At 41.7% G+C, this 27,953-nt stretch overlaps 2 protein-coding genes across 5 annotated transcripts in view; one reads left to right on the forward strand and one right to left on the reverse strand.

The window, feature by feature from the left end:
• Positions 1–12,666, forward strand: part of MFSD6 (major facilitator superfamily domain containing 6) — a 27,920-nt gene extending 15,254 nt beyond the window's left edge. The window contains exons 4-8 of one of the 4 annotated variants that reach the window (XM_066553789.1): positions 5,252–5,413; positions 5,968–6,066; positions 7,825–8,105; positions 10,202–10,253; positions 10,470–10,587. In XM_066553789.1, coding sequence (XP_066409886.1) covers positions 5,252–5,413; positions 5,968–6,066; positions 7,825–8,105; positions 10,202–10,253; positions 10,470–10,480 — 605 coding nt within the window. In that variant the 3' untranslated portion in view covers positions 10,481–10,587. Of the gene's footprint in view, positions 1–5,251; positions 5,414–5,967; positions 6,067–7,824; positions 8,106–10,201; positions 10,254–10,469 lie in introns of all 4 variants that reach the window. The other 3 variants (XM_066553790.1, XM_066553791.1, XM_066553788.1) reach the window with 3 other exon arrangements.
• Positions 12,667–27,868, reverse strand: NEMP2 (nuclear envelope integral membrane protein 2). The gene is made up of 9 exons (XM_066553793.1): positions 27,778–27,868; positions 25,275–25,390; positions 23,577–23,805; positions 23,331–23,403; positions 22,240–22,333; positions 21,434–21,548; positions 20,566–20,791; positions 18,177–18,353; positions 12,667–16,144 (listed from the first exon to the last, which is right to left on the reverse strand). The coding sequence occupies exons 2-9, from the start codon at positions 25,362–25,364 to the stop codon at positions 15,919–15,921; spliced, it is 1,230 nt and encodes a 409-aa protein (XP_066409890.1). The 5' UTR covers positions 25,365–25,390; positions 27,778–27,868; the 3' UTR covers positions 12,667–15,918.
• Between the last annotated feature and the right edge of the window lie 85 nt (positions 27,869–27,953).

Below are 27,953 nucleotides of genomic sequence, written 5' to 3' on the forward strand. Positions count from 1 at the left end.
AAAGGATGCCGCAGAAAACCTCCAGACATATTCTGGGTCATTCTGTCTCTGTTAAATATTTCAGTTTTTCAGTTCCATCAGTACTTTCAGATTATAGAATTTTTGATTTAATAGCTAGAGCAGAAGGTCTCTCAGTAGCTTTCTCAATGCTAAGAGAACTTCTTTAAGGGACATGCCCTTTCACAAACTTATTTACAAGAATAGAGGTGTGGTCTATTGACAAGTAACTTGAGTCCTGTTTTCAAATCCTGTTGTAGAAATCTGTAAGAACTTCATTTCAATGTTAAAGTATACATTATTCTAGCTTAGTTTTTATTACCTTTTTTGTGTCTTTTTTGTGACCTTTTTTGTATTGGGTGCCACTTCTCAAAACCATGAAAAAGTGGAACTGTTTTACTTTTTATTTCTTCAATATTTGAAGAATATTTTTAACATCTTTTTAAAGCCAGTATTTTGTTTTTATACAATAATATTTAGAATTTTTTCTTCAGATTATACTTAGAAGGTTTATTCTTCTGTGTGCAGCATAACTTGAATTTAAATTAACTTTTTCTACTATACTTACAGAAATCTTTGTAAGGTAGACTTTGAGTTACAAAATGCCATTAGAGAGCACTGTGTGGATCTCTACATACACACAGAGATCCATTTGTGTCCTGGCTCCTTAAAGTTCTGAGCTAACAAAACACAGTTTATCATATTATAATTGCCCCGACAGCAAGCTTCTGAATTTTGTTATTAAAAGAGCCCCCAAACCACAAATATTGAGTTGATGCTTCATTGTTCATACCAAATGTTGAAATAGGAACATGTTTAGAAAGAACCTAAAGAATGAGTATGTGTTATACTCCCACCTGCTCAAACATCTAGAGAAAACAAATGATGAATACAAAGCTTTGGATGTTGCCTTTTAGGTAATCCTGTTTTAAAGATCTGCCATATAAAAATACAGGAAAAAACCCTTTTGGTTTCACCGATACAGCCATAAGTTTGTGTCTGGAAGAATCCTGTAAGTCATGGCTGAAAAAGAAGTTTCTTGTACTTTGCATGTGGTTTTTATTCTGCTGAAATTTCAATATGAATTGCACAATACATAGGTTTGCCTTTACATAGGGCAAGAGTACACAGTACACAAATCCTGAATAATTGAGATTTGAAGAAAAAATTAAGGACCTTCAAAATAATACTTTGTCATAAATGTATCTGCCAGATGTTACCATATTTAGCCACTGCTGAATCATGGGCTCCTTGGTTAATCTGGCTATTTGCAGTTATTTATAGTAAGCAAATGAGAGAGCAAAACCCAAACCAAGCCCACGCACAGCTCCCCCACCCAGCCCCAGGTCTCTGGGTTCTGTGTGCCCTTTTCAGACGTCATTTGTTGGTCCCTGATGTGCATGGGTGCCCCGTGTGTCTCTAACCACTGCCACTGCATTTGTGGGATTCCAGTCATCCCATTCAGTATTGCCAAATGGGGGATCGAGGTTATCTTTTTAGAAGTACTGCTGACTTCTCCCCCCCCCCTCATTTATTCATTCCCTTCCTGCTCTTACCAGTTTTCATCTTTCCTAGAGTTCTGTTTTACTGTGCAGCAGTTCCAAGTCCTCTTTCTTTGGGCTCTGCTTTCTCTCCTACATAACCACTGTATTGTCAGTGGCAGTAAGAAGTGATACCTTAAAGAAACTTGGTGAGGTGGAAGCTCTTATTTTTAAGTCAGCTTGTTGACAGAGGAAAGCAAGAGTTGCAGCTATTTTCTCTATGTAAGGATTGTATTGAGTACCAAAAAAGAGTAGATTGTGTACAACATGTGGGCACCATGTGGCCCATCAAGTTGACAGGTCTTTGAAACCCCTCGGTGAAGTCCTTGCTCTAATTGTGCAGAACTTTTTTCCAGGAAGCTGTCACATTCTATGTAAACTCCCCAGCTTGAGGGGTTTTAAGGCTAACAGAAGTTTTAGTTGACTTCTGTAAAAAATTCATTTTTCTGTTTAATATGTTCCTGCAACACAAGCAGGATTATCCCCATGTGCTATTGCTGGAGGGCATGGAGACCTTTCTGGGAGATGACTCTGCAGACTGCATCTATTGATTGTAATAAGAACCATGCTGTGTTCCAGCTGCTGTTTGTAGATGGGATGAGGACAGCTCTCATTGCATTGCACTCTTAAAGGAGTAAATGTGGAGATTTAAACTCACTTCTCAATCCAAAGTTTTCAACCACTATGCTGTATTGACTTGCACAGGCAATGTATGAAAATAAGAGCTAAGGCTGAATCTGTAATAACTGAGGATTTCAAGACATCCTTGTAAATCATATATATCTATATATATTGCACACAAGCAATCTTGTTCATTTGGCACTTAGCAGATAAAGTTTTGCTATGCTAGTTAGCTGCAATTTATTGTTCCAGGGCACTGGTCCAGGTTCTCTGATGACAGCCATGCTAGCTCTCCAATTTGCATGACAGGAATTTTTTCTAAATTACAAAACCATCTTGTTAACCTGAAAATGAGCTGTTTTCACTTGGCAGTTACTCAGCAAACTCCAAAACAAGTATTATTCTCAGAAGTGACTCCTACTGATGTTCCAGCAACACAGTTATGTCTAGAGAACAAAGAGTTTGGCCTTTGGCTGACAATAATTATGATGCATATTTCTCCTGAAATAAATTTGGATCCCCAAATCTTCAGCTCATGGTTTATGTATGAATTATCCTAAATTCACTAAAATTACAAGCATCACTCTGGGGTTGCTGCACTTGTTGGAACTGTTGTGCAGATGATGAAATGGTGGTTTAGTGGTTTTAGCAAATAATGTCACAATATATATAGTGAGCAACTTCTTTTAAAAAGAATTGTGGTTAGCAGTAACAGTAATCCACACCAGACTTCTTATGTGAGTTGTGGTAAAAACTGTTTCAAATAGTTACTGTTGTATAAATAATAAAAAATCACATTAATAATGTACACATACTAAAATAAAAAGGCTGTGCCTTTAATGGCAAGTGTAGTGAGCTGATTTAAAGGTATGGATTTATTTTCAGAGACACTGAGAACACTGTGTTCTAGTGGGGCTTGCACTACTGAAGATGAAAACATCCAAGAACCTGTTGGTTAAGTTATGGCCTTTTGTGTTCAAACAAACTCAGTTCAAATAATTTCTGATGTGTTTTTTGTTTGCCTGGCTTGAAGAATTGACTTGCTCTTAACAGCCAATAAAACTGCATGTTTTATGTTAACTGATGTATTTTCTAAACCAAAACCACTTTACCTATATGAAATTAGCTCTGCTTTGTTATTGGGACAGCTCTTGATTGCTATTTGCAATGCATCCATGGATCTGCATTAAAGAAAGTAGAGACTCAGTGAGTTTTAAAACTCTTTACCTTTTTGCATAGAAAATCTGTGAGTTTTAAAGCCTTAAACTCTAAATGGTAAGGTAATACAGACTCATTTTAATGCAAGCTTTTTGTTTATCAATGCAGTGATGTACTAGTACCAAAACCTTGAGAGTGAGAGATACAGGCACATATATATGTGTAATACCCAAAGCTTGAGGAGTTTTGGGTTTGATTTTGAGTGAATTTGACCTGGACAGCCTGGTGGACATCTAACAAGTGTGTACCTGCACTATATCAATTTCATATAATGCTATTGCTCATTTCACCTAAGCAAAATCCACATTACTCTGTATGTTATGAAAATGTGTTTTCTTGCTCTTAGGAGTCTTCAGCCTAAATGCCTAAGTAATTATTGATTGTCCAACTGTTCATTACTAAGTCAAGTGTAGAGGACAGAAACATGTTGACTGAATCATCAGTTGTGCCAATATTTGTTTTAAACTGAGGCAGTAGAGCTTAGGAATTGGTAAACTGTGATGACTATTTTTAATACCTCTGAAATAAGAAAAAAAATTCCCACTCAATCTGAGGGTGGCAAAATAGTTCAGGCTTATTTAATGTGTGATGAACTACAAAAACTGTTTTGTTTTTCTAACTTCTCCACAACCCTGCCTTTTCCTGTCCTGTCCTTCCCCACTACACACAGGCCCCCAGGCAGGTGCTCCAAGGGGAGGGCTCCACCTGCAGCCAGCCTCCCACGCTGAGGGTCATGTGCTGGCTGTCCCTTAGCTCTCCTGCACGAGGAAAAAGTGGTCCCAACCCCAAATGTGCTGGGTAGAAACCCCAAATGTGCTGGGTAGACACTTGCACGGTCTCTGCTGCAGGCTGGGGCTGCCATGGGGCCGTGGTTGGTGGCACTGAGGACTGGGGCTGCCATGGGGCCATGGTTGGTGGCACTGAGGACTGGGGCTGCCATGGGGCCATGGTTGGTGGCACTGAGGACTGAGGCTGCCATGGGGCCGTGGTTGGTGGCACTGAGGACTGGGGCTGCCATGGGGCCATGGTTGGTGGCACTGAGGACTGGGGCTGCCATGGGGCCATGGTTGGTGGCACTGAGGACTGGGGCTGCCATGGGGCCATGGTTGGTGGCACTGAGGACTGGGGCTGCCATGGGGCCATGGTTGGTGGCACTGAGGACTGGGGCTGCCATGGGGCCATGGTTGGTGGCACTGAGGACTTGGGCTGCCATGGGGCCATGGTTGGTGGCAGTGAGACTGGGGCTGCCATGGGGCCATGGTTGGTGGCACTGGACCATTCCGTGCTAAATGCAGAGTGTGTTGGTGTTGAGTTCAGCAAGAGTTTGCTGGGAGGTGCTGGGTTTTTGTGGGGAGTGAGAAGGGCAGGAGGGATTAATTCTTGCCTCTGAAATGGCATGGATATCTCTGATACTGTTTGGATTTTATGACCTTTGTGCTGCCTTCACTGTGGTGGTAAGGAGACTGCTGAGAGGCATTGATGCTTTAATTGCCTGCAGCTTGTGAAATTGGGACTGTATTCCAAAGGCCCTGGGTCACACAATGAGAAAGCACAATGAATCTGGCAGAGAGACTTGTCTCCCTAGGGACTGTGTCCCCAGAAGAGAACTGAGGTCATCTTAGAGGGAGAAAGAGCTTTTGACAGGCTGTGCAGAAGGACTTGTCCTGTCTCTCTGTGGCTGGGTTGTCCTGTCTCTCTGTGGCTGGGTTGCCAGTATCACATTCCCAAAAGCCGATTTGTACTTCACAGCCATTTGTCACTGGAAGGTTTTTGTAGATTTTCTCTCCACGTGCTCCAGCTGGTGAGTGCAGTTGCTCAGATGTTGTGGTGGCACCCTGTGGCCCTGGTGCTCCTGCTGATGTCTGTTTCTGCAGGTGTCACACATGCAGCTATCTGGGCAGCCTGCATCTCGTACCTGAGCGCGGCCGTGCCTCCGGAGCTGAGGACGTCGGCACAGGGAATACTGCAAGGCCTGCACCTGGGGCTGGGCAGAGGATGTGGAGCCATGGTTGGAGGGGTTTTGGTCAACTACTTCGGTAAGCAAAAGTAATATTGAAAATTTTGGTTTTATTCTGGTTTTACCGAACTGTCGGCTTTAAACTTATTTGGTACTGTTATATGTTAAAGAGTTATATACTTTGTATGGATCACAGGATCATAGAACTTCTCAGGCTGGGAAGGGCCCTGAGATCTCCAGTCCAGGCCCCTGATCAAAGCAAGGTCAGCACTGCATTCAGACCAAATTGCTCATGGCTTTGTTCTGTCAGTGTTCCAGATTGATTCAATATGTTACACCTAGATATTTCATTATTGTGTCGAATACCTATCCTCATGTGTAAGATGAATGAATCCTTTGTGAGAGAATAGGTTGATACTATGAAGCCTCTCAACGAACAAATGAGAATCTAATTACTTGCTTAAAAATCCTTTACAAAGCCTGTTGAAGAAGTGATGGGGGAGGAAAATGTGATGAAACAAGCTAATAAGAGTCTACATGGGCAATGTATAGGCAAGAAGCACATAATGCTGACTCATTTTATTTGACTAAGTAAGTAGGTTCTCAATTTAGGAAAAAAAAATCTCATTACAGGTCCTGCTGCCACATTCAGAGGAATTGGGATGGCTTGTTTAGTGATTCTGCTTCTGTTTGCACTGATCCAGTGGATGTTGGTTCCTGATGAAGAAGAAGGTAAATACTCATGTCACAGAGACACTACAGAATTAGAAGTAGTGCAAAAAAGATCCCTCTGTAGCTGCTCCTGCAGCTTTACTTTTGTAAGTTTGGTATCTTAACTTGGATTTTGACAAAACAGTTCATTTTCAAGTGGGAAGTTTTTGTCCTGAGCCATGAAGAAATTGAAGTGGTATGCTGCTGCTGCTACAAGAAGGGCAGCATTGAGTTCTTGAGTGTCCACAGAAGAAAAGCATGACATATTTTGCTGCCTGTATGTCCTCTCAGTTCTGAGAATCCTTAGGTTAGTCTTCACAGCTGTAGTGAGTCGTTTCAGTTGCATCAATTTGTTAAGGTCACCTCAATCCCACTTTGTGCTCTCACATTCTGCCAGTTGAAGCCACCTGCTAGAAATTGTAGAGGTGGCTTCGGAGGACAAAAAATTTTATAGATTTTTTTTTTTTAAACCTGAGATATCTCCCCTCTGGGGGAACTTGAACTTTTTAATCTCTATCAATATAAAGGCTAACCAGAAACTAAATACTTGGAGCAAAGTTAGGGGTTTACTGTGACTATAATTCTTACAAAGACAATGAAATTCTGGCTAACTGTGAAAAGTCATGAATTTTTGAGCTGCTTTTTACCCAAATACTTTCCAGTATAAGTTCTGAGTATGAAATAAAAGTTAGTTTTCTTTAGCTGGAATATTAAATTATCAAGCTGCCTGTACTGAAGTGTTCAAATATATATTTTGCTAGTATTTTCTTCACCTGTGTTCACATGATAAAGGCAAAAAATGGAAAGGTGAAAAGGCTATTTGCTGCTTCACTTTCCCATCAGCAGTCAGTTAATTACACATGAATCTACAAAAGGACAGTTTGTTCATAGTGGCCTTGTTCTCTTTGTTTCTGTCTTTGGTTTTCATTTAATACACACTACCCATTTTAACAGTGTGTATGTTAATTTAAAGCATGACAGTAACTAGGCTGCTTTCAAGCAGACCAGTTGGATAAGTAAAATGAAGCATGTGGTCAAGTGTGTGCAGGATTAGTCTCCTTGTTTCTCCACTGCTTGAGAACATCCAGCCCTTGCTTAAAATATCCAGTACTATCTAGGAGTTTGTAAACCAAATGTGTAAAAGTAATTTTATAATTTTGAAAAAAAGATCTTCTTAATCTGTAAAATATTTTCTTTGAAAAAAATATTTTTTTCAAAGTTTACAGAATGTGTTTTTTACAGAGAGCACAGAGCTATTACTGAAAATAACCCCCAGTTACTAAAAATCTGTTTAATTATTTTTGTATGAATACTCTGGCTCTTCAAGATTGTAAGGCACGTTGGGTTGGGTCATGGCAGTCATTTTATGGATGACATTTCAAGAGAGTTACAAAAACTATTACAGTTTATTGCAAGACCTGAGATGTACAGGTCTCTTGGGAGGATTTCTTCCTTTACCTGAAACTCTTTGACAGATACTTTGTGTCTTCCAGTGTGTCACCACCCTTAATTCTTGTCTCACTAACTGCCTAACTCCATAGGAACTCTTTGCTGGGAACAACTGGAGTTTTTCATGCTCCGGGGCCCAGCAGCCACGTTTCCCTAACCAGACTGTGCTGGGTCTGGCTCCTGGTGGCTGTGCCAGTGCTCTGCTTTCAGGGCAGTGATAACCACAGTGTGAAAGCAAGGAACACTTCATGCTCATTGTCTGCTTCATCAGGGTTGTTCCTTTTTTAAGCTTGTTGGCTTTGCCAGTGATGATTTTGTTTTAAACTTCAGAAAAGACAATGCTGGCGGAAAGGATTCCAGTGCCTTCCAGTCCTGTTCCCATAGCAACTATTGACCTTGTACAGCAGCAGTCGGAAGATATCATGCCTAGGACTGAGCCCAGACTCCCTCCAAAGAAAACTAAACACCAGGAAGAGCAAGAGGATGTGAACAAGCCTGCCTGGGGCATCAGTTCTTCTCCATGGGTCACCTTAGCTTATGCTGTCTACCAGATAAAAGAGATGGTTAAACTATCCAAAACCAATCCCACTCCTGAGAATCAGCCTTTACAGGTAATCTTCTAATGTTCAGGAAGCTCTTCTGTAATTTTAGCAGCTTTAAAACTTTATAGCTCTGTAAATCTGTTAGTACCTGGTAGGTATTTTCTGTCAGCTTGTAGTGAAACTGGACTTGTGACACAGTAGTTGAAATACTGCATGGAATAGAGATGTTTTCTATGTATAATGTAGCAGGAATAACTTTGCAAGTAGTACCTTCCTGAAGATGGGAGAAGAGACATAGAAAGGGACTCTGTTTTAAAGACTTTGATATATTTGTATTCCCTTTAAGTTTACATTTCTTTTCATATTAGTTGGAATCTGCAGGTTATGTGTTTTGTAAAATTTACAAGGTGATAATTGAACATGAAGATGCACAGCTGCTTAACAGACTGTAAAATTAATTTTATTTAGTTTTGCTTCCTTAGATGATGCTGTCAGACATGTACATGGCTGCTGTGTGCCAGACAGCTGCTGAAGGGATACAGAACTTTCTTTTCAAGTGAAGTTAATCTTTTTTTTACCTAGATAAGAGCTATCCTGGGACTTAAAATATCTGGTGGCTGGTGCTTACTGTGCACCATTACCCTTCTGTCCAGTCTCCCCACAGAGCAGCTTGTAATAGCTGCCTCAGTGGTTGGATGGGCTTGGATCGTGAACTTGTAATGCTCTGGCCATGCCTTTCCAGCTGGAGCTGGAGCACACTGCTAGGCAAGTAGGGAGGTGCTTGTCAGTCAGGGTTTGGAAAAGCATGGGCAGCCTCAGCCCTGTGTTTACCTGTCTGAAGTTCAGGGTGGGTGAGGTTCCTTCTTGCACCCAGTAGGCGTAAACACAGAAATGCTTTTTCCACAAGTGCTGTCTTTAGAAATGGGTAATTTGGGATGTGAGTGTGAATCAGCAGAGCTGGATGTAGGAATTTCACCTGGTCAGTGACCTCCTGCCTTTCTTACTTGACTTTATTCTTGGAAATGTGTGAGAGGCGTGCTTTAGGTTGGCTGGGGTTTTTGTTTGGTTTTGACCTTTCCAGAGTCAAAGAATGTGAGCTGAAGATATCACAAGGTCTCTGACATCAAAGTAATGTGTCCAAACAAACTGCTCAGTTTCCCATTGCAAATGTCCTCAGGGTCTTGGTTAGTGTAAGCTGCCCTCTGTTAAATCAGAGCAAAGAAGTTACACAGAAGTCAGGCAATGGACATGGCAAGAAAATAATGTTTTGCAGGTGTGTGGTGTCTGAGAGTGACTTGTCCAGCACTGCCAGACACAACCCAGCTGCTTCCCTGAGCACTGCAAAGTGCCAGAAGGGCTTTTGTGCCTGTTCTCTATGGCACATGTTCTCTTCACAATGCTTTTATTCCAGTAAAAATACAGTGCTGATACAAAAGTACTTGTTAATGTGCCAAAATTCAATGCACCAAGAAAATTATATCTTTTTCTTCATCATGTATAGTCTCCAAAATTTCTCATCCTTCCTTCAGTGTTCCAAGAGGACAAACTTGCTTCAAAATAGTTCAGGCTCAGTAATTTATTTTAGGCTGATGATATTAAAATACTGAAACCAGGAAAAGGCTGTCAAGCTCTCTTACTGAATTTGTTAAATAGCTTCCTTAAAATGAAAATAGATCATTTGGAAGGAGGGTCAGTGAACAGAGAATTAGTGACAAAAATGATTCCTTCTTACTTCATTAAGATTATGGATTAGTTTTGCTTCTGCTTGCTCATAGTCCTTCAAACAAAAGGACATACTAGCCTTATTCTCTATGCTTCAGTGCAAAACAAATAATCATAGGCAGTGCATCACCTTCTAATGAAATGTGTTAGTGTGGAGATTTGCTATTTCAGCCCTGGGAATGTAACTGGTGTTTAAATGTGCTCTTATATGTTCCCTGATAAGGCTTGATTGAGAAGACTGGATAGATTTGTACATCAATACAGCAAAAATTCTGCCAGTCAGAAAGTCTGAGCAGTATCTCGGAGAGGGTGGGATCAACTGAGAAAAATTGTATTTAAGAAGCATGAGAAAAAAAAAGTTATAGACTTGCTTAGTCATAAGAATTATCTTGTCTAAACACTTTGAAGACCAGTTAATTGTTTTTTTCCCCTTGAAACACAAGTTTGTTTTTTGCATGCTTCTTGGGAAAGTGCAGTTAGGAAATGATATGGAAGGTAAGCTGCTGTCTGCTTGCTATTAGTGTCATCTGGATTTAAATGTACTACTTTTGCTTTGCTGCTTTAAATTTGACTTGTTATGTTGTGGGCATTCAAAGCAAGTGCCTTGTGATGTTCCAGCAGTGCCTGAATGCATCTGGGGGGTGCCAGTGGGGACAGTGTCCTGAGTATTTATGTTGACTTTTGGCATGCAATCCTTTCCCCTCTTTTTAGAAAACCAATGAGAATTGCAGTGCTTCATCAGCCAGCTCAGCAAGACAACCCCAAAATCCAAGAGATTCTGAGCAGTCCAGAAACTGTTCAGCACCACCAGCTGCAGCACCATCAGATTCCCAAGCAGATGGCAGCCGTGTGGTGTCGGATGGTGATGCTCAGCCTGCTGCTGCAGGGCCCTGAGGTGTGCTCATCTTACCAAATCCAGTGCATGGAATCCTGCTTCTCACCTGGGAAACGCTGGAGTAGGAGCTCTAAAGTAGGACTTCCTTCATCTTAACAATCATAATGTGATGCAGTGCAAGCTTTTAACTATATAAAGAATATTCATATGACTACACAGAGCAACATGAGCAGGGAGGCCAAAAGGTCGGATTCTTGAGGGAAGTGATGTGGCCAGATCTAATGGTAGGAAGAATTCTCAGCTGCTTTGCTAAAGCTGAATCAAGTGCTATGAAATTTCTTTACCATCTGTGGAAGAAAGGGAGTTCACTCCTCGTTTGTTGAGGCACAGTGTGTCTGATTTGATTGGATTTTTTTTCCCTTAAATTTATTCCCAAATCAAAAGTAAATTACTTTTTAAGAGAGACACTGAATTTCCCTGAACACTCTATCAGAAAATACCAGATGTAATAATTCTAGCAATGTCATGAAAGTGTCTCTGGAAAGATTTCTCAGAAACAGAGTAGCTTAAGAAAGTATATCTTAATATTATGGTGAGGGATGAAGTAAACCGCATGCATATTCAAAGAATATGTTTCTGAAGCTAATGTTCTGTTGTTTGAGATAGAAGTTTAGTTCTGCAAAGCAAAGGTTTTGAACTGATGTTTTAGTGCAACACAAAAGCTGGAGGAAGGCTTCTAAAGAAGTTACCCTCTGTGCTTGCAGCCCTGCAGGTGGGCATAAGGTTGTGTGCATTTGGGTGATTTTAGGTTTGATGTTATATTGAGACAAGAGTCTTTGATCTAGATTGCACAGCCTGAGATGGATCAGTGATCTTTTTGGGTTTTTTATTTCATCATCTATACAGGGGTTTATTTAATGCAGTGTAGTTATTATGGTTATTTATTAAGAAAACAGTAAGCTTTAAGTGCCTAGGGAAGGTGGGGGGGTAGGGAGGAATCACCTAAAACTCTTAAATGTTTAGGATTATAGGGGCAAAGTAGTGGATGCAGAAATCAAGTAGAGTGAGATTCTCAGGAGGAAGCAAATGTAACTCAATTGCAGTATGTTTAGGAAGTTACTTTGCCCAATGTCAAGACACTGGAGGACTTTGGATTATGTTTTGTTATGCTTCTTAATACTGTCTGCAGCCAGCTCGTGCTGGTGCATAGTGAAAATTGCTGCTGGAGGGAAATCCTCGGGCTCAGGGAAGAGTCGGGGGGATTAGTCAGGACAGGGTTTTGGCCCATTTTCTTAGATGAGCAGCTTGTTCCCGGGAGATGCTGAGCACTCTGCTCCCCTGGGACTGAGGGAGCACCGCTCAGCTGCCCTCCTGGAAGTGAGATGTGTGTGAGGTACGAGGCCTTCCATGGGGAAGGTCTGGGGGACTGAGCTGAGCGGAGGCAAGGCCAGCAGGAGCCCAGAGTCAGGGAGAGAAGGTGGCTGCAGCTGAGCAGGAAAGGGGGTGCACAGGTTTACCCACTTTGACATCTGTTAGCTTGACTGAAGGGGTGTCCCGTAGCTGTGCTTTAGCTGTGCTTTTAGAACAACCCACGTTCTGGCAGTGCCTGGGACCAACACCATAGACAATAAAAAGAAACATCAATGACTAGCCACTAGTTATTTTTTTGCACTTGAACTTAAATGTACTGTACTCACATAAATCCTCATGACTTGTCTAAGTGTCCTTTAAAATCAGAAATGTATTTATTGTATGTTTGTATAAATTGGGGGAGGACTAAAAGACTGAACAGGTGACAGGACAGAAGGATGCTAAAAATCATCTTGAGGCTAACCAACCATTTGTTGAGTTCATGCTGTATGGTGTTACCTCAGCTGCTACTGCATAGCACCTGGATTGTGAAGTGAAGAGCTTGTACACTGTGTTTACACTTCAGAATTGTGTATTTGAAATGCCTGCTCTTTTTGGAATTGTATAGTCATTCTATGTTGCAAAATGGACATGTACACCTGGATTTTGATATTTGTGAAACTGTAAAAACTGTGGTAAGAAATATAAAATATCCATAACATATTTAATAGTATCAACGTGAACTTTTATTTTTTCATATTAGTGTCAGCAGTGAACATAACCAACCTGAAGTGAAAATAATTCAGTGATTATGACCTTTTACTAAAGTCACTGGAGGATGCTGAACCAAGAGCCTGGGAAGTACTCTTGCACTGTGTTAAAATAGTAGTTGATAATAAAATCTGACTGTAGGCACCAGTTCCCTTCTCTGGGGTGCAGGGACTGTAAGGGACACAAACCAATGTGCGTTGTAAACTGGTCAGTGTGAACGAGTGCAGGGCACCACCGTGAACACTGCAGAGACCAGAGAAAAATGTAACATCCTTTGTTAAGGGAGAAAGGCTTTTGTAAGAGTTAGGGCAATGGATTAATGCCTAGATTCTGTTCCTAGATTTTCTAGCTGAAAACCAAAACAACAGTACTTAACAATTGTGTTTCAGTAAGGCTGTGTCATCTCCACATATCACAGGAGCACTGTGCAAGTGAACAGGGCTCCAGTGACAGCAGCTGCTTTTGGTGGGTTTTGTTTATGAAACCCTTTCAGTGTTGGAACAGGCTTGGGAGGATTTTTAAGGTCACTGTTAGCTACCCACTAAGGTAGCCATCATCTTTCTCCTGTTGCTGCCATTCTGTTTTGCATGAATTTAATTGTTTCCTGCTCTACTTTGGATAGTATTTACCCATCCCTGCCAAACAATGGATCTCACAACTACATACAGCGTGAGTGATTTTTATTTAATTTTTATTGTTTTTTAACTTTTTTCCTTGTTGAAGTAGGTGTACCTGGTATTCTTCTAAAACATGTAATTACCTAAACTAAGGGGTAGGGGAGGGCGTTTCCATTTAACATATTGCTTAGGTAAAATACTACCTTAATGTATAATCTGGGCTATTGTATGTAAATACATGTTACGTATTTACATGACTCCATATTATGGAAGGGTAATCTTCACTACCTCACTAAAGAGAGGACATTGAAAAACCTGTTTGTTTAAGCTCAGACAAATGTGATTCCCTTCCTTGGCCTCAAATTTCTTGGATAGGAGTTCTTGGCTAACTATAAAGTACACCAAAAAAAACCCTCTGTACTTCAAAACATGCAAAAAACATCTTTTTGAGTATCCTTTGCCTAATCTGTAATGATTTTAAGTACTCCATTTTCATGATGGTGACACAAAGATAAAATAAATCTGATTTGGTGTATGGTCATTGTTCAGGGGGGAGTTTTCACCCTTCTCCCAAACCAGCCAAGATAATGAGGCCTTCCTCTCTTTTCACAACTGCTTGTTGCTAGTGCCAGAGCCCCCCAAGCCAAACCTGACTTCCCAAGTGTGGGTGGCAATTTAGCTGTGGATTTGGTAGCACCAGCCAAAGGTGAGTCTTGCTGCTAGTAGCTTCCTAAACAGAACTCTTGCTCTATTTTTGAATGTTCTTGATTTAACAGCAAGTGCATTTTGGATCACCTGCTTGACATGGCTTTTCTCTGCTAAACATGCTTTAGATTCTGCATAGGTACTTAAAATTTTATGACACTAAAGGGTGTTAAGTGTCTCTTTACTGTAAAATGGAAGTATTTCTTTTAAACTGAAGCAAAGATGAAACAATATAAAGGAGAAAAGACCACATCAGTAAGGCTTTAAGGCTTTCAAGCACCAACTCTGAGTCCTTTGTTACACAGAGGAGCTCTTGGATTATGGTATGGGCACACTTAGCACCATTGGAGGTAACGGGTTTTGTCCCGAGCAGAACCCAGGAAGCACCTGCACTGCTGAAGTCATGCTGCACCACTACACGTGTTACAAAGAACAGACAGCCCTTTTAAAGCAGACAGATCCCAGTCTGACATGCCTTTCTTGAGCACCAACTGCTCCCCATTGCTCACAGTTCCCAGTGGCTTTGTGAGATCAGATGGTGAATTAATCAGAATTAATGGTCTTTTGTCTTCTGCAGTTTGTAAGACAGTAAAGGAAAACAGCAGAGTGAGAACAGAAGAATACAGGGAGGGAGAGTGTAAAGAACAAAAGAAAGAAATGACATCTGCAGGTGGGTGAGCTGAGGTACACACACTACTCCCTAGCCTAGGACTGTGTAATACATAAGCTGAAAGACACCTGACTACTGCCTAAATTTCTCTCTGGTCCTCCCCACTTCTCCTGTGAGAAGCCCCACAGACAGCTGAGAAAGGGAAGGTAAAAGCCAGGTTTTACCCTCATTGTTTTCCAGGAATGATTTTCTGCTTCTTAACTCAGTGAACAAACTCCTGGGTACTCTGAGGCCAGTGGAGCTGTGTGGGTTATCTGCGTTCCCAGTTCCAGGCTCACAGCAGCACTCTGGCTCTGCTAATAGCAGTTTCTCCAAGCAGCTGAAACAGCCTCAGCCTTTATGGCCTTTTTGGAGCTCTGCAGAGGCCTGGAATAGACAGCAGCACCTGCCTGAGGTAAGCTGACACTGAAACTGAAGGCCAATAGCAAAAATATTTAGGGATGGAAAACTTCTCCTAAACCATTATCAGAGGTGGAGAAGCAGAGGGCTAGAGAAAGGTTTAGCAGAAGATCTGTACAAGAGGGAAGAAAGTATGTAAATAAACAAAGACTTGGAAAGAACAAAATGCAGTGTAACTACAGCAGAGGTCAAGAATGGAATAATATGGGCAGAGGGTGAAAAATCAGGCAGCATTCTGAGGAGCAAGGGGAGCTTAAAACTAAAGGCAGAGGCAGGATGAAGCTAACAGACCAGCCCAGCCAAAAGAGGAAACAAACCTCGTTCAGCTGCATCAACTCTCTAAAAAAGTCTCACAAACAATGAACACAGTTTATCGACACTCTAAAAGCATTATCAGAAGTCTTGACACAGAGGGTACTTAGTAAAAGGAGAGTATTAAAAATGGCTTTTCCTCCCTCTAGTGCTCAGCACAGAGGACTTGATGATGGAAAGGGCCAAAACAGATTCTCTGTTTACTAGAGGTAGTGTTCTTGGTAAAAGAAGGCATCCTGGTGGACAGGCTGTCTCCAGTACTTGCCTTGGAAATACACAATGTTTGTTGCCCTAGTGAAAATACCCATAGCATGAGATTCCTCTTCACTTGAACAGCCCCTATGGTAATCAGGTAACATGGGTGATACAGCAAAGAGTTTTTTTCAAAAATCCTTCTTTGTCCACCAGCAACCACAAAAAAAGGCCAAGTGTGAGTTCTCATTCTGTATCCTCCCTTTCTAGGAGAAATGTGTTTTCTGTCTTTTTTGTTGTTGTTACTTCTCAAAGCAGCTCAGTAGCATATGGAAATGGAATTTGTGTATGCATTTCATTTTCATTCTCCTCATCTTCTTCATGGACAGAATTGGCTGGCTCATCTTGCTCAAACTGTGCCCTTGTCTCAAAGAGCTGCTCTTCCAGGAAGAAGCTCCCAATGCCATACTGCTCATCATGCGCCTTTGTTTCTGCAGCTGAGACGTGGGGAGATCCCAGAACAAAAGCTGCAAACCTGACCAATTTTGAAAGGGAGAAGTTATCAACTGAGAAATTAAAAGAAGAAATACTGTAAATTCTAGGGGTATTGCTATTTAGGAAGGAGTGTTGTAAGGATATCCCCACGGGCAGTGCAGATGAGGGGAAGTTCCAGTAACGGATGGCAACAACCACAAAGATTGGTTTTCCCAACTCATCTTTTCAGTATTTTCTGTAGAAGTAACTTTTGCTCTTCTGGAAACCATCTGCAAGGTCTTGTGACTAAGCAAGAAGATCTAACTTCTTTTTCACATCTTGTCAGTACTTGCAGGGTAATCCAGAGTAAGCATTTGTACAGTGGGGTAGTTGGTACTTTAGCTTCTAAAAATAAATTAAAGCCGTAGCATATTTGAGACAAAGACTGTAAGAATTTGGGTGTGTTGATATTGCTAATGAAAGGACAAAATGAAAATTCTGCACTCCTACGTTGTATGTAGTCACCTTGTTGCTGGTGCTGTCTGTGCACTGTGGGCAAGCTGAGCTCAAGTCTTCCCAAAGAATTCCTGCCTCTAGGGAAGCTGGAGCTGCAGACTGGGAATTCTGCAGCTGCTCCAAGTAAATGCCAGAAGAAAGCATGAACTTAGCACTGTCCCTATACTGCAATCCCCCACAAATCTTCCTTTCAGTAGGCAACTCCATTGAGGAGAGAGAATGGAGCTGGAGGTTTCTGGCAAGAGTGTGGGAACAGACGGCAGTTCTGACACCTGGGTAAGTGTCGACAGCATCAGAGAAATGTATGAAAAAGGAAATGCAGCTACATTCTGGAGTTCTGGTAAACTGATCAATAATTTACATTTCAGACTTAACATTTCTGTGAGATGAATGTCGTCACCTCGCTGTTCTTGGAAGCTCTGTTAGTCTAAATGGGGAACAGTTTGCCTTGGGATGAACCACAGCCTGATGCTTAATGGGAGCTGGGAAGGGTTCTCCAAATCTGATTGTTGCTGGTTCTCCTTTTTATTTCCCTTTTCACAACCAGTGAACAGTCTATAACAACTCTATTAATGAAATGATGGCTAGAAAATATGTGTGTCTCAAGTTGTTTTGTACATTTGGGGCTATTTAGTTCTACAATACAACAGTAAGCTTTCACTTTTTTCCCTCTCCATCATTCTAAAGAAGGCAAGCAGCTTAGAAAGTAAGACTGTTTAACAGTAAATCTATAAAACCTGACAGAGAGGCTGTCTAAGTGCCAGTCCAAGGAAGATTAAGGTTCTGAAACTGGGTTTAACTTGTTACTGAATAAATTCCAAACTGACTGGGGTTCCTTTAAAATGGTGACACTTGGTTCTGTGGCAAGGACTAAGTCTTTGTGGCTGGCTAATATATGAAACTCTGCTTCTGATCTCTTCGAGTTTCTGTTTTGGGATGGGAATACACTGTTATGATTAATTTTATACTCTACAGGGTTTTCTGGCTTTGCTTGCTTGACCCTTCCTGAACTATATTTGTCTTAGGTTTATCTCTTAAGCTATACATGGCATAACTCTTCTACCTGTTCTACTTGCTCGTTGCAGGTATTGATTTCTTTATCTGTATGCTGAGTCTTAGATAGTGATACTTCAATAACAGGATTCTCTGACTGTGCAGATTTGCAGTTGGAGAGCTTAATATAGGTAATATTTGAGTATGTATCTTCACCGTGCCCCAGTTTTACACCACAGAAAAGGGCACTGCTCTAAAACCTGAAGCCAGGGCAATTTCACTGGTTATAGAGCCACCAGGGTCTCTGCAAGAGCTTATAGAAGCACTGTAAGAACCCTTTAAGTTCTGTGACCATGAATCAGCTGTGAAATTCTGCAAATTCCCAAGAGTAATTTGTGGTCAGGGAGAAACAAACAGAAATTCAATGCCACCAGCAAGTAATACCCTTGAGAGGTGTGGCTGTGGTCCTGAGTGGGATATGCAAGATAAACACACCTGGAACAGTGCCTGAAGTGGCATTTAGGTCTGCAATGTGTTCAGGTGAGCAATGTGTTTCCTGTTTTAGAGAAGCCAAGTTTTCTTACCTGTGTGGAGCCTGGAGTTTGTATACAGCTATCCATGTTGGGAAGTCAGGGCTCCTGCAGAATGAGCGCAGCTCCTCCAGAGCTCTGATCGTTTCACTTTCACCTTGTTCTCGATACTCCTCTTCAGTAAGGTATTTAAACACCAATTTTTTTGATTTAAAGTGATGCTTCATTTTTCTAGAACAAAATGAAAATAAGCAGTATTTATAAAGTCATCTGCCATGTAATTATGTGCCCTTTTTCTCTAGACCTGCTATTAAAATGCATTAGTCACCTCTACCCTTTTAAGAGAACAAGCTGCATTCTTACATTTGAGGGCAAGGTATGTAATGTTTGCTAGCCTGTTTACCCTAGGTCTTAACCAAAGCTGTAGAATTTCACATGATATTTAATGAGCTTCAGATGAGCTTTAGATCAGGTCCTTATTGTGTATGTATGGACTAGAATCTCACAGAATTGAAGAGATGGCTGCTTGCTCAGCCATTTTTAGGTGCAAAATGCAAAATGTGTCTGTGCAGAGACATGGGCTGAATCAAAACTCAGTCTGCATATGTTACTTCAAAGATAAGCAATGCTCTAGGCCTGTGGTGAGTTGTTCATGTTGTTTACTAGCTAGCTTCTCTTAAATCTTGCTCTGAATTACAAAACTCAGTAGTCTGAGGCCAAAATGTTTACAATCTGATGGTTTTTTAGCTGCTGCTTAGCAATGTATAATATAATTAGATATAAATTAGAAAGTGTGCCATGTTCTGTTTCCTTCTGTCAACTGCTTTCAATTTAAATGTTGTGATGAGTTAAGATAAGCAAGGGCTGGATGCCCATAAAACTTTCAGCTCTGTATAAAAACACCTGCTCCAACATCAGCAGCATTCAGCTTTCCTTCTTATATCCCTTTAAAGCAGAGACCTGTAGTAGTTGTTTAGGTCAAATGGTGAAGGGTCTTGCTGGCTCAGTGAGATCCACTGTTCTTAACAACAAATACTGAAAGACTCAAAGTTATTTTGATATATTTGCTGCTCTGAACTGTGTATCTGGCATTGGGGCCTCACACTTTGGTGCTGTGGCTTAAGGATTTTGAAACAGAAAAATTCAAAAGCCCTTATCATTCTCCTAAGAGAGATTACTTGTAGAGCTGTATTTCTTTATAGAAGCATCAGTTCATAAAAACCAAAAAGAACTACATGAAGAATAAACTACAGTGTTTCAGAGTAAAACTTGAAAGTAAAAGTAAAACTTCTGGCCACATCATACTGTTTCCAGAGCATTCTGAACCTGTTTACAACAGGTGCTGATCTTACGTGTTGCTTTTGAAACAGCTGTTGCTCCTCAGCTGCAGGCAGAAATTGGTCTACAACAAATGACAAATTCTACCTAAAATAAACACGCTTCAACTCAGGCCACTTCATACTTCAGCATGTAAAAAGAGAAGATAAGACTAAAGCAGTATGTTCTTCAAAACTAAACAGTGTGTACAAAAAAAAAATTAAACCCAAATTATTTGTTTTTTATTATTTTGGTTATGCCAGTTCTAGCTTTTGCCTCTTCCTACTTCTCTGCGGTTCAGCAGAGTCCACAGCTATGGAACAGTCTGTACTAAAGTCTCTGAAACTGGATGCCATCCATCCCTGAAGGTAAAAAACAGATGTCAATTGGCAAGGCTTTTTAGAATCTTCATTTGAGCATTGCACTTGTGCTAAAGCATACTTCAAATTCAAGGATGAGCAAACACGTTGTTCCTGTATTGCTACTGCAAACACTAAGCAAATTAAGGTCTACCTACTGCAAGCAGTTCCTGTCCAATTCCAAAGTGTAAATGGGCCTCTAGGAATGCTGAGAAATATCTCCCTAGTTCTGATAGATTGCTTCTATGAATGATAAGGAGAAAAACTAAAATCATGGAGAACGCTATTTTGTGGATATGTGATTTTAGTCTTTGAACTCTCTTCAACCTCTAAGGATTGTCACTTTTGAACAGCTGCATCCTTGGTGATGGTACACTGTTTTATCCCTAGGATTCCATATGAGTTCCCTGCAGCTTCTCTCACGACACATCAAACCAAGGCAGTATTGCTGCAGTCTCATCAATCAAACAGAAATGTTCTGGTTGCCATATGCTGTGGACTAGAAGATGCTACATTTGTCCTTAAGAACACAGACACACTTCTCCATTATCCACAGACCAAAACTCGTGCTTAAAACTGCCAAGTGGAAAATAAGTTCTGTGTCTCTGGACCTTAAACCTTTCCTAAGGCTGTTTTACATTTGGCAAAATTCTGAACTAGTACTGGAAATTCCTACACCATTATTGAAGTGTAGGGTTTTTTTCATGAGCAGCTTACAGTATTCCCAGGTTCTCCCCGGACTTGGACATTCACAAACAGACACAGACCTGGCAATATGACAGGCAGCACCCAGGGGGTAACAGAGGCCTTTGGAGCAGAGGCTGACTGCTATGACTGCATATGCAACTTGAGGGACGGTGACTCCAAAGTAGATCAGGACAAAGGCTGTTAATTGGAGCGTCCACGTGAACAAGGTTATGCTGAGCTCCGTGGTCAGCGGCCCATGCTGATAGCTAATGGCAAAGCTGGTCATCCCAACAGCCAGAAAATACCCTGTAGGAACAGAAAAGGACATGGAGAAAAAGATGCAAACTACCCCTAGAAACTTTACTTTGCTTCCCAAAGCTGGCAGGTGCTGTGAATTGTAGCCTGCTGATTCTTGTGTTGTCTTACAGGTAAGTGCATGATGTTTTATGTGCTTGCTATTTCCAAAGTGTGCCAAGAGTTCACAAGGTTATCTCTGAACAGCTTTTAGCCAATGCTGTGGGCTGCACATGAATTCTCCTCACGTGACCATGTTGAGGCAGGTGCCAGATCAATAGGTTTGTCAGCCCTGCAGCCACATCCCATTCTCAATGTGTGCATCCATTCCTACATCCAGCAAGCTGCAGACCAGAGGAGCTGCCCTTTTGCTCTTACAGGATAAGTATGTAACAACAGCAAATAAATGAACAAATAATGCAAGCAAAATCTGCTCTTAGTCTAGTCCTGTACATCAAACTCTATTCAATGATACAATGTGAGTAAACACTCATTTGAGTGGATTAGGAACCTTTAGAATATTTCAACATCTATGGCTTAGGAGAAAATAGAACTCTATATGAGTCACTTGATTTTCTTTTTTTATGGGCAGGTGTTCATCTGACCACTAAATTAAACCAAAATCTGCAGCACATTTCTTGGTAATTTTCTTACCCAACAGGTAGATTTTGTGTTCAGACCACAACCACTGTATATTCTCTTTGAAGCAGTAAATAAAATAGAGAGAGACCATCCAGGAGCCACTCATTAAAATCCAGAAGGTACTGTGCTAGAAATTTTAAAAAAAAAGTGAAAAAAACCCCCATCATTAAAAAAATTCAAGGCAGAATCAGGACCATTGTTTCCAAAGGAACTCACAGGCAGAAAGAGATGTGAAATTCTTTAGAACTACAGGGTTTGAGACTTCCACTGCACAGTCCTCTGCATGCTACAACAACACAGTATCAATTCCAAGCAGAGCAACTGCATCCCTGTAGTTGTGTATCGCGTCCCAGTGTCACAGTATAACCCTACTGACATGTGTTCCCTCCCAATTAACATATCTCAGCAATATTATGGGAATGCACAGGCTTTATAAAACTAAAGGAAAAATTCACATCTGCCTTACAATGAATTTCTTTGGTGAATGGAAGAGAATCTGTCTCAGTTGCCACTGTATTTTTATTTAGATTGATTCACAGATTCTAAGGTAAGCTTAGCTCCAGTTCAATGAAAATAATTTATCTTTCAGAATGAACTCTTCTTGTACATCACCAATGCCAGTTCAGTTTAAACTTGGAAGGATGCTAAACAGAACCTGACTCTGACCTAACTCTATTTACTTGGTTCAAGCAATCCTGCAGTCTTTTCAGTGCAGTTACCTGGCCACAAAACCAGAACAAGGTCAGAATCTGGCTCTGTACTGTCACTTCTTGTATTATGATGATTACTATTATTTTATTTTATAAATGTAGATTTACCCTTGGAATAAACCTTTTAAGTGTCAACAGGACAAAGACTAGCAGAGCAAGAACACCCAGTATTACTCCAGAAAGGTAAAAGAACTTGGCACTCCTGTAAAGAGAACAAGAGAGATGGTAAGATGTATTGTTTGTAATTGGTTAAGATGCCAACATTTGTAAAAACAGCAGTGATGTTCAATAAGAACTTAAATTAGCTGTAAATTAGAGTTGCAGTTATATGGTTAACAGGCCCAGTTCAGGTATTAAATATGTGTAAGGAAAAATTCCCAACAGATACTCAAGGTCACTGGAGTTGTTACAGGTTAAGAGACTGTGCTGGGGTTTTTTAAAGCTCACGCTAATTCTGATTGCATTGACCTTCTAGTCTCTACTACACAGAAGAAAATGAAATAACCAATATGGTTCTGTACTGCATGAGAAGTTTTATTTTAATTTAAAATGCAGAAAACCCTCCACAAAGCCACAAGTTTTTTTCCTAAGTGTATGCATTTATAAATTCCATCTGCTTAATTCAGAGTTAATGCTATAAAACCTACTGCTGCTCTGCTTGTTTTAGAGGTGTCTCCTGACAATTATTATGTGACTCACTTTGCTTTGAAGTTGTGGGCACATATTTTGCTGTAACAAGTGAGTATCCTCCCTTACGTGCTATGAAAAATGTGCATCAGAAGAAAGGCTGGCACAAAGGTGGAGGCAGAAGAGGCCCCAGATGACTTTATCCTCAATATTTCCCCCCAAGGAAAGGCATCATTAATAATCAGCATTATTTAGCATTCAGCTATCCTCAGTGGCCTACAAAAGGGAAAAAGGACTTTTCTGATCCACACACTTGCCCACTGAGGATTGAATGTATTGGTGTCCCCCAGTGCAGGGAGCTTGGATACAAAATCCCTAACACAGCTGATTGATAAACAGTTAGGCACTCCAAGATATGTCACACTCTGTCCAAACACAAATGGTATGAGGAAGTATTAAATATATATTCAGTTCCTTATTTCACTTTCCCAAAGAACTGCCTCTTTAGCTTAGAAAACAGACCAAAGATGCACAAGCTTTGGGAAAGAAGGACAAAAGCAGCCAGTACTCACCTGCTCAGGCTGTTTGCAAAATGGAACAGAAAAATTCCAGCTACAAACAAAAACAAGAGCTTTCCATCTAGCACTAAAAAAGGGGGAAAGAAATAGAAATTGACTTTAGAGTAATTCAATCTGAAATGCTGATTATATAAAATATCAACAGAAAAGTCCCAAGCTTCTTATAGAAGAGATGGTACATTCAGTAGCACTGGCAATATCAAGCCATCTGTAATCTGAACTCAAAGATTTGGTACTTACTTTCTCTTTTCACCCTCACAACGTATGGTTCAATTTTGAAGGGTTGGATTTTGAAACAAACGTCCTCTCCATATTGTTTTATGCTCAGAAAAGTTTCTGTACATGTCTCTGGCTTCCAGAGGATTTGAACAGCACATGCAACAAACTCAAAAACAGTTTCTGAATTCCGGCAGTTGTTTTTTTCTGAAATAGGCTCAAACCGGAACCTTTCTCTGCTGTTAACTTTTATCTAGAAACAAAGAACAAAATACACAGAGAAGCAGCTCAGAATCACTGTGGGGTCTGGTGAATTATACTGCATATCAGCCATGCATGTGGTAATGATAATCAGTCTTAATTGTTTAGTATTGGTTATTTATATTATGCAAAGATTAATTGTTTACAATTCAACACTTTTCAAGGTAATTCAGAGAACTCACTGTCAGCAAAGTTCAGTGGAGGGGCCTCAGTCCATCCCAAAGCACAGTGGGTCTGGTTTTACTGTGACACTTGCCCACACAAATTTCTAACAAAGCTAGTAATAGCTGACTGACCACAGTTTGTTTTGTGAATGTTCATACCCCTCCTCCTTCCCCTCCTGAACTGTAACAAATTTGACGTGCTTTTCTTTATAATGCAATCTTCATGTTGCATTATAAAGAATCATTGAGATCATTGTTGTCTCTTATGTTGGGGACATAAGAGGGATGAGGAAAATGAAAGATCGCATAACCAGAAATTTAAATAAAAGCACATTCCTGTTGGGTAATTTGGGGTTTTTTTGCTGGTTCCCAGTGCCCTCCTCCACCAAACTGGTAAAAGATCTTCTCCATCTTCTAAGCTGAGGTGATTTTCTTGAGGACTCTGATACATTCTTTAGGGCCTACTAGACAACAACGACCTATCTGCAAAAAAGTGATGCAACGAGTAATAAACCAGGTTTGTACTGGGAAAGTACAAACTGAACTTCCTGCTTTTAAACACTGACTCCAGGAAAGTTTGTGGGACTGATGGAGGCTGCTACCATTCATAAAAACACCTGCAACATGTTCCTCAGGAAAACAGTCCTGGGAACAGAGATGTTCCAATTTCTTATACCTGAGAGAAAAGTCCTCCAACAGAGACAAAATGAAATGGTTTCCTTCTTTTGTCTGGAAACAAACTTCTCAGGAAAGAAAAGGAACCATGGAGATTGTTAGCTCACTCCTTTAACTGTTCCTCCACTCTTGAAGGGATTTTTATTTGCTTCAATCAAAACTCTAAATGTGTGACTTGTAAGATCGCCCTCTGCTACTCAGGAGAACAAACACACTGCTGCTGCTGTTTGTTCATTAGTCACAATCTAAGGAGCCTTTGGTTCCTACGCTTTGGTGTGCTGTGGTGAGAGAGCCACAGAACTGTATGTAGTCCTCAGATTTAGAACTCCATCAAGGCAGTTGGTGATAGGCAGAAGTATTTGTTTCAGAGGTTAACAGTGATCCATCAAAAGAAAAGGTGTGCAAGAAAATAATACACAATCCTGAGTTAATGTTTCTGTGGCACCATCACACTCTAAGCCAGAGACAAAACCTCACTGCATCCCAACTGGAGAATCATAATGCTGCATTTTTATCATGGTCCCAGCTACTTAATTCCATAGAGATGCTGCCCTGATCCTGCTAACTGGCTGGGAAAAGCTCACATGAAATGTACTGACCGACCCCCAGAACAGCCTCTCACCTGGATAGTTGACCACAGGTACTGTAAGTGAATGGTTCTGTTTTGCACATAGCAGTAACAGTTTTCATCCTGCTTCTGGATGACATCCATTTCCTGCAATAAGCTGCAGTTTTTACCTGGGGGGAGCAAAAAAGTTAATTTTAGGCATGTGTCAAATACAAATGTCTAATTATAGTCCATTTCATTGTTGTAAATGCTGACAGAAACGTGTTCAATATGATTTAGATGGAAATTCAAATTGGACTTTTGATCAAGTCATTTAGGCTTCAAAGTAAACTGCAATACCTTTGGGAAAAAAAAACACAACAGGGTGGTATTTTTAAAAAATGTCCTCCAGAAAAGCTTGGCTTCAGCGTCAGTGTTTTGATGGCACTGGAATAGGGCCCCTGGGCCAAATTCACTGCTGGCGTGAGTGGGTGTAACTCCACCAGAGTTCCCTGTACCAGTGGTGAATGCAACTGTGGGAGTCTGAGCAGGTAAACAGACTTACATATTAACACAGTCATTTAGCACATGACATGGCTGCTGATCACAAAAGTCATACTCCTCTGCCTCAGAAATGTTTATGATGTTAAATCACACAACTCTTTCTTTTAGAACATTTTTACTCCTGTCCCAGTCCAGCCATGGCATGTAATAAGGGAACTACACTGACAGCTCACCATAAATCGTTGAATTAGAGATGTGAATGGTTCTAACCCTCCTGAAACCTTAGTGAGCCCCTATGATCTTCAGAATTAAGATTGCACTTTTGAGCAAAAGTGGACCTAAAAGATTAATGGAGCAAAGTTTCAGATACATTCTGATCTATATACATGTGTAAAACATACCCTACAATGCATTACCACAGTGTTTCAAGAACATAATTAAAGAGAAGCATAGAGGAAATAATTACACATCCGAACAGAGGGACTCATCTAGCTTACTGAATAGAAAATGTAGGTCTCAGCCAAGCTCAGTAATAACTGCTAACACGCTGTCATGCACTCAGAGCAGCACAATGGGTATGTGCAATCTCAACCCAGACAAGGAGATGCTGTTTGCAGTTAAAAACCTGCTGTGTCTCTATAAGGAAGATGAAATTAAGCTAAATTATATTTCAACAAATTTAGTTAAGCCAGTGAAAAATACTGTGTGGAGGTTCTTACTCAGGTTTATTATAGTTCTTACTTAGGTTTATTACAGAATTATTGTCCACACATGATCCTACTAAACTGGTTTAACCTTAAAACTTGGGCATTTTTTCTTGTGGAAAAATTACCCATCAGATTAATTTTCATCCGTGGTAAATCTAGTGGGAGGGAGCACAAGAGCACAACCACTCAGACAAGCACTGGCTGTACCTTTAGACAGGCACTTTCACAAAAGCCATTGCACGATGCTGCAGAAGGATTATTTGTCACTGATGCAGCAGGGAGGTGAGGCTGGGCACTACCCAGGCCTAAAACCAGGATAATCCAGCAACAGGAAATGGCAAGGCCAAAACACAGCCCAGAGTGTCCACACCTCCCCTGAAGGGCATCTTAGGAATTCCTGCCACCACGGATAAAGTATCTATAGATAGATACTTTATATATAGATAGATACCTGTTTGCTCACAAATATAATTCAAAATAGGGGGAGAAGGGGGAGGTCACTTATAGGTGACGGCAATGTCATCCACGTGCAAGGCCGGCAAGTATTTTCCTACTGCCCATAGTTTTAAGGCATTTTTCTTGAGAAAAAAATAGCTGCTTGAGATGTTGCATCAGCTCCGCAGAGTGAAACAATGATGTTCCAAAAGGAGAGATGCTTCTGAACAGGTATCTCTGAGGTGGTGCTGGGTTTAGCTATTGGGAGGACACACACGTAGAGTGACTCTCAAATTCTGAGACTGCAAGCAAAGAAATTGGAAATTATGAGCCATCAGCATCTGCTGCAGAATCCGGAAGATGCCCAAGACTGGAGAACGTCAAAGCAAGGAGGAAGCCGGTTCTCGAGTTCCTTATTGCTACTACAACTGCGCACAGCCCTTAGGGGGTTGCCTGCCCTCAAATATGTTAATAAAAGACCTGTTCTGGCCCGAGCTCCTGAGGAAGCCAGAGGGAGTCGCACACCCAGAGGCAGCTCCCGGCCCCGCCGCTGGAGCGGGCGGGACGCGCCCGCCCTCAGTGCGCCGCGGTCCCTTTGTCCGTGTGCGGGCTCCGTGTCCGGGCCGCTTCCCAGTGCCCCTGCCCCCGGCCCCGGCGCGGGGCCGTCCTGCGGGACCCGAACTGCGAGGGAGAGCAGGGGCACACGGCAGAGCGCCTCAGGCCGCGGCTGCCCCGGCTCTGCTGCAGCTGCCGGCGGGGCGAGCGGCCCCAGCCCGTCGGCCGGGCAGCACCATGTTGGGCGGCAGCGGGGGCCGCGGGGCCCAGGGACAGCGGGAGCGGAGCGAGTCCCCGCTCCCAAAGGGATGGGCTGAGCAACCCCCGGCCTGTGAGCACCCGCCCTGCCCCGGGGCCGGGAAGGGAACGGGCAGTACCTGCTGGCGGCGCCTCCCCGCTGCCCGCGGCCGCCCCGGGCAGCGCCAGCCGGACAAGCAGCAGCAGCAGCCCCGGCCCCGGGCGGGCCCGCGGGCGCTGCCGGCGGCGGGGCGGCCACGCCGGACCCATGCGGCCGCCGCCGGCTCCAGGCTCGGCCCTCGCGGCCGACGCAGGG

This window comes from Molothrus aeneus, chromosome 7 (assembly GCF_037042795.1).
Source record: "Molothrus aeneus isolate 106 chromosome 7, BPBGC_Maene_1.0, whole genome shotgun sequence".
Classification (NCBI taxonomy): domain Eukaryota; kingdom Metazoa; phylum Chordata; class Aves; order Passeriformes; family Icteridae; genus Molothrus; species Molothrus aeneus.

Excerpts from the sequence above, each read along its gene's own strand:
- NEMP2 (XM_066553793.1), bottom strand. The coding sequence starts at position 25,364 with ATGGATGTCATCCAGAAGCAGGATGAAAACTGTTACTGCTATGTGCAA. Across the intron at positions 23,404-23,576 it reads TGTGAGGGTGAAAAGAGAAA|TGCTAGATGGAAAGCTCTTG; the intron begins GTAAGTACCAAA and ends CCCCTTTTTTAG. Across the intron at positions 22,334-23,330 it reads TTTGCAAACAGCCTGAGCAG|GAGTGCCAAGTTCTTTTACC; the intron begins GTGAGTACTGGC and ends TTCTCTTTACAG.